The sequence below is a fragment of the Otolemur garnettii genome, unplaced genomic scaffold (genome assembly GCF_000181295.1).
Source record: "Otolemur garnettii isolate 467f Iridium unplaced genomic scaffold, OtoGar3 scaffold00699, whole genome shotgun sequence".
NCBI classification, from domain to species: domain Eukaryota; kingdom Metazoa; phylum Chordata; class Mammalia; order Primates; family Galagidae; genus Otolemur; species Otolemur garnettii.
Window position 1 is genome coordinate 1 of NW_003853094.1, and position 6,109 is coordinate 6,109.

Here is a 6,109-nt window from a genome sequence, read left to right on the forward strand (position 1 = left end):
TCTTCTGAATTTTGTGTCTGCAGCAGCTTTGAAGTTTGAGGCACATCATGTAAATCACTATTCACATTTCATCAGAAAAGCTTTTCCTACACAGCATGTTCTTGACAGCAACTTTTACATCCTTGTTTCGCAGACTATAGATGAGAGGATTAAGCATGGGAGTCATCACTCCATAAAAGAGGGAGATGAGGGCCTCAATGATATCTTGGTTATCTGGGCCAACCGAGGTTTTAGACTTGGGCTTTGCATACATGAAGAAAATGGTTCCATAAAATATAATCACCACTGTCAAGTGGGCTGAGCAGGTGGAGAAGGCCTTACGTTTTCCTTCAGAAGAAGGGATTCTCAGAATGGTGGCAACAATAAAAATGTAAGAGATGGAAATAATTAGCAATGGAAATACCAGGACAATCAGATTTGACACTGCCATGCTTATCACATTGATTGAAATGTCAGTGCAGGCCAGTTTCAGGATAGCCAAAATTTCACAAACAAAATGGTTAATGACATTGTTAGCACAAAATGGTAACTGCATTGCAAGAGATGCCTGCACCACTGAGTCAAGAAGCCCAGTGACCCAGGATCCAGCTGCCATGGCCACATAGGCACCCTTGCTCATGATGACAGGGTATCTCAGTGGGTAGCAGATGGCCACATAGCGGTCAAGTGCCATCATGCCCAGAAGCACGCACTCTGTGACCCCCGTGGCAAAGGAAAGAAACATTTGCATCATACATCCAGAAAAGGAAACCCTTTTCCTTATTGTCAGAAAGCTGTCAAGAATTAGTGGAACAGAGGAACTCGTGTAGCAAATGTCCAAGAAGGAAAGATTACAGAGGAAGAAATACATGGGGGTGTGCAGGTGAGAATCATAGATGATAACTGAGATGAGGACTCCATTTCCAAGAAGAATCATCAGGTATGTCCACAAAATTAGCACAAAGAAAGCCGTCTGGAGCTGTGGGTGTGCAGAAAGCCCCACCAGGACAAATTCTGTTAACATGGAATCATTGGTCTTCTCCATATTACATATACTCTTTCTCAACAGAACTCTATGGATGACAGAACAAAAATCCGTTAATACATCATCTATGAGAGCTATTTTTCTAAAGAATCTTACTCTGTGTTACTGCGGTTCTATACTTGGATGCAACAATATAACTGTGGGGAGAACTTATTGCTGTAAAACCAGCCCACTAGAGCAGAAATTCTAACCTGCCTTTCTCAAGATTAAGATAGAGTATGTTTGATTACAGGACCTTTGGATCCCAAAGCATTTTATTGCCATTTCTACACATCCTGTCTCTTAATCCATTGGTGGCCCATCAGTGGCCTACAGCTTGGATATAGCTGATGTGCTTTGTTTGGCAGTGGTTGTCCACACTGTGTTCATATTTGAAATAGAAATCAACATTCTAATCAGGAGATACAGTAATGAGAATATGTGCTTTCAGTTTTTCTTTAAATAAATTAGAACATATGGAAACATTGACCAGTTTCCATTATGGAGCTCAGTTATAACTGACCTGTTGGATTGGAAGCATGTCTCTCCACTCTACCAGAATATTTTCCTCACTCTCATCTCTTATCAGTGGAAATGAATATTAGCTGCTAGTTATTGTCAGTTGGTCTCAATTGTTTATATTACCCAATAAGACTTTTTACGTGCTGGCAGTCCTTGGGTTACAGATAACCTGATTTAATGGCATTCTATACTTACAAATGGGCTCTTGAGGCTCCTTATAAGGATAATTTGTAATTAAATGATAAAATTAATGATTTGGAAACATTATAGCAGTTCATTGGCATGCATCTTTATGCTAGCAGCTAGTTTCACTGTTTATATTTGTCCTTACACATAGCATCACTTTCAACTTTTTAATTCAATTTTGTGAATCTGTGTTACCCTTATGACCATGCCTCCAAAGCCAAAGTCTACCGCAAGTCCAGGTCTGCAACAAAAAGAAAGGTGATTATAATACAAATAAAAGTAGAGATAACTGAGCATTTGAAGAAAGGCCAGATGCTGTCATTATTTGGGAAGGTACTTGGTTTTAGTTGCTTGACTATCAGAACAATTATCAAGGATAAAGTGAGAGTAATGGAACGCGTGAAGGGCAGTTCTCCAATGAAAGCGTCAATCTAAGCTGTATAGCGGATTAATTACTGAAACAGAATGATTATTATTGAATTGGTAAGAAAATCAATAAAATAAGCATAATAACATTCCTATTATCCTAATGTTGGTGCAATATTAGGTGAGTGTTAACCTTTAATATTCTTTTCTTTTCTTTTTTTTTTATTAAGTCAAATATACATAGATCATGAATACATTCGTGCATATGTGGGGTACAATGTGCTGATTTTGATTTTTTTTTATACAATCTGATGGGGTTACAATAAACTAATCAACATAACTTTCACCTCATTTACTTGAGTATTGTGCCAAAACATCTGTGTTCTAAACTTCACAGATTTGACTTGTATACTTGTCATATGCTCCATAGATGTGGTCCCACCTTTTACCCTCCCTCTGCCAAACCTCCCGCATTCCCTCCCTTCCCACTCCATTTCTCCTGAGTAAAATGCCTCAAGAGTGGAGGAAAAAGTATCCAATGTACTCAGTAGCTCTATGAAATCTACTTATATTTACTCACACTTTCTTATGAAAGATAGAACACAACCATAAGCCAAGATGAAGGAGAGAAATGGAGTAATATTCTTTTCTTATCATTTCTATTTCCCATCTAAACTTTTTGTATGAGATTCTTTTTATGTTCTATTTGTTTGGATTAAAAGAAGGAAAACAGTAGTTTCTATAATTTATTATTGTTGTACAGGGATATTATTATTATTAAAGTATTATACTTTACTTGCTATTACCACATATGAGTCATGAATTATTGTTATTATTATTGGCATATATTTGCTGTTTGATTATATCAGGGATATGAATTACACAAAAGTTCAACCTAAAAACATTCTTAGGAAAATATCTCATCTGTAACCTGGGACTACCTGTATTGAAAGCCTTGGACCATAGTTGTTAGAATACGTTATCTAGTAGGCGTAGTAGGCCTGCTATATTGTGAGGAGCCTAGGAAAGTGTTTTATTTCTTATAAAATCTGAAAACATTGAACTTTTAAGATGTAGTACATAGTATATTTGTTTTATATGAATGTAGAAGTAAAGTATAACTTCAGCAAAAAGAGGGCCTGTGAAGGCAAAAATGTGCCTAGGACCCATCAAAGTCATGATGTAGCCCTGGAGTATCTTTTTAAAGCTCAGTCTGGTCTGCAGGTTGTATAATTATAATTATACCATGTGTATCTGCCTATAACCTCTTTGAGGAGAATGATCTCATTGAGAAAAGGAACATTTCTTCATATTGCTGCAGAATCTTTCTTAATATAATGAGGAAATATGTGTTCAAATAAATATTTTTTTAAAAATGGAAATGAATTGAAAGTATTCATAAAGCTGATTTTATCACTGGCTTTGATAAAAAGATAAAACATGTATTGTAGGCTTTACCTAATTTGTTTATTTTCACTTCATATGAAAACTATCACTTAAGGATCAACTGCAATAACAGTGCTTTTATCCAAAATATCTACATTTAACTAAACAAGTGATATCTAACATTACTTTTTGGCATATAAAATTCATAGAGAAGAGAAGTATAATATATAAAACAAGCAAAGAGGAGAGTATCTCTAGCCAAAGTTACACTGGCCTGCAGGGGAGAAGAAAGCATGGTCTATTTAGTCTTTATTCACTCTGCCTCCCTCAATTAAGTTTAAGCAAATTCTAAGAATCATAGTTTAAAAACCTCTAATGTAATACATAAGAAATAACACTAATAGTCTTCAGTTTTAATAATTTCATCATCAAAAACAATAAATATGTGTTTATTGATTATTTCATGCCAGATATGCATAACTAAATGCTTTTATTCATAACAACTCAAAGATAGTAGGGACTATTACATCATTAGGTGTGGGTTATCCTTCTTTAAACATTTGGTGAACATCGTCAATAATTAGCAAAGTGAACAAAAAGTAATTATTCCATGGTATGCAGAAAACACCTCTAGTAAAGTTTGTTTCATAATTTTTCTATAAAGTTTCTAAAATTTTCAAGCAGAAGATAATTATTTAAAATTGAAAGAAAACTACATGCCAAAAACCTAACCAAATTGCTATTTGCTAATAATTAATAGAAATAATTTATACTTTCTTATTAAGATCTGGAATAAGATAAGGATACCTACTATCATGGTTAAGATTTAACATAGACTTGCTAGTACTGGTTAAAACTATAAGACAAGAAAATGGCCATGGTAGAGATTAAAAGATACTAAAAAATTTAGAAGACCTGATAGAAAGAATTAGTAATACTTCTGGATATAAAATCAACACAAAAATCCATAGTTCTATCTATATTAGCCATAAAATATAAATAAAAATATAAAGCATCTGAGTTTTATCTTGATAAGGTGTGCCTGATGCCTTTATAGAAATCCTCTAAAAATTATGAAGAAGGGAATAATAGAAGATGAGTAATTAAAAAGGCCTATCATGGTAACAGATAGGATAAATATAATAAGGCAGAGAAGTAGAAAATAAAATACAAAGGAGAATGGTTAATTAAATGGTCACTTAACCCTCAAATTAGTCTATTCATTCAGTTGACTCCATTAAAAATTTAGCTGGATTTTTTGAGGAATATGAATACTCATTCTAAAATTTATATGCAAGAATAGAAGTCCACAACGTGCACAATTTTTTAAAAGAAAAATAAGCAGAGGCATCCATATTTAAAACATATAATAAAACCACAGGAATAAAAATAATGTGGTAATGATTCAGGGACATTTAAATAGTCCAGTGGAAAAGAAAAGAGACCTTAGCTATAGATACATGTGTATTTTGGGAACTTGGCATATCATAAAACTCTTAATGCAAACAATGAAGTGACAGTCCAAGTAGATTAGGTTAGGAATATGCCTTTATGCTTGGAGAAAAGATAAAATTAAAATCTTGGACTTCCATACGTAAAAGTAGTAAGTAGACGGATTAAGGATTTAAAGGTAAACAAATGAAATTTTTAAATCAACAAAACATAATGTGGAATATCTTTGTGAAGTAATAGTGGAGGAAAATACTTTAAAAACAAAACCCAAATGGGTTCAACTACGAAGCAAAACATAGTAGTTTAAATACATCAAAATAAAGCATTTCATTTTGAAGAGGATATGAGGGATAAAGTTAACAGACTATGGGAGATAGTTACAATATCTAAAGCTGGTAAGGGACTAATATCTAGAATTTATAAAATAAAAACTTCTTTCTAATAAAAATATAAAGCTTTAAACCAGCACAGATTAGTTAAATAATATGAATCAATGATTTACAGAGGCAGTTTCCTAAAAGACTGACAAGTATATGAAAAGATGCTCAAACTTAGAAAGTCAATATTGTTCAAAATCAATATTTTATTGACATATTATAGTAGCAGATATGAAACATACTCATCAATGTTCAAAGATGCACATCTAAACTGCAGTGATATATCTTTCATATTCATTAGAAAAGTGAATAATACCAAATATTGGCAAGCATAGGAGGCAGGAGGTGGGTTGTACAGTTCTGGCTGTCTGATCAATGGGCAGGACCTAGTTATTTTGGAAATGTGTCCTAGATAAAGTCTTCCTCAGTGTATAATTACACTTATATAAATTAAAAATACATATTTTACTAGGACACATGCATTTTTTAAAACAAATTAAGCACATAACTGCAAGTTTAGAGGGAGACTAGTAGTGAAAACAGTGATTATAGGAGAAAATAGGAGGGAGGCTTCATATTACACAGGGAAAATAATGCACAGAGAAGTAGAAAATAAAATACAAAGGAGAATGGTTAATTAAATCCTAAGTTTATAATGAAACAGACAAAAATCTTGTGAAAATTGAAGGGAACATTATTTGCCATATGCCAGTGAAGGAGCTTTGATAAGAAATGTAGTTGTAATAGATGAGACTATATCATAAGTGTAAACACAAACGGAAATTGACTTCTGACATTATAAAACAACACATAATGA

The 6,109-nt window shown here is 33.4% G+C and overlaps 1 protein-coding gene across 1 annotated transcript; it reads right to left on the minus strand.

Moving 5' to 3' along the window:
* Window positions 1-61: 61 nt before the first annotated feature.
* Window positions 62-1,042, minus strand: LOC100949010 (olfactory receptor 13C8). The gene has a single exon (XM_003803781.2). The coding sequence runs from the start codon at window positions 1,022-1,024 to the stop codon at window positions 62-64; it is 963 nt and encodes a 320-aa protein (XP_003803829.1). The 5' UTR covers window positions 1,025-1,042.
* Window positions 1,043-6,109: the final 5,067 nt, after the last annotated feature.

Coding starts and splice junctions, on each gene's coding strand:
- LOC100949010 (XM_003803781.2), bottom strand. CDS start 1,024: ATGGAGAAGACCAATGATTCCATGTTAACAGAATTTGTCCTGGTGGGG.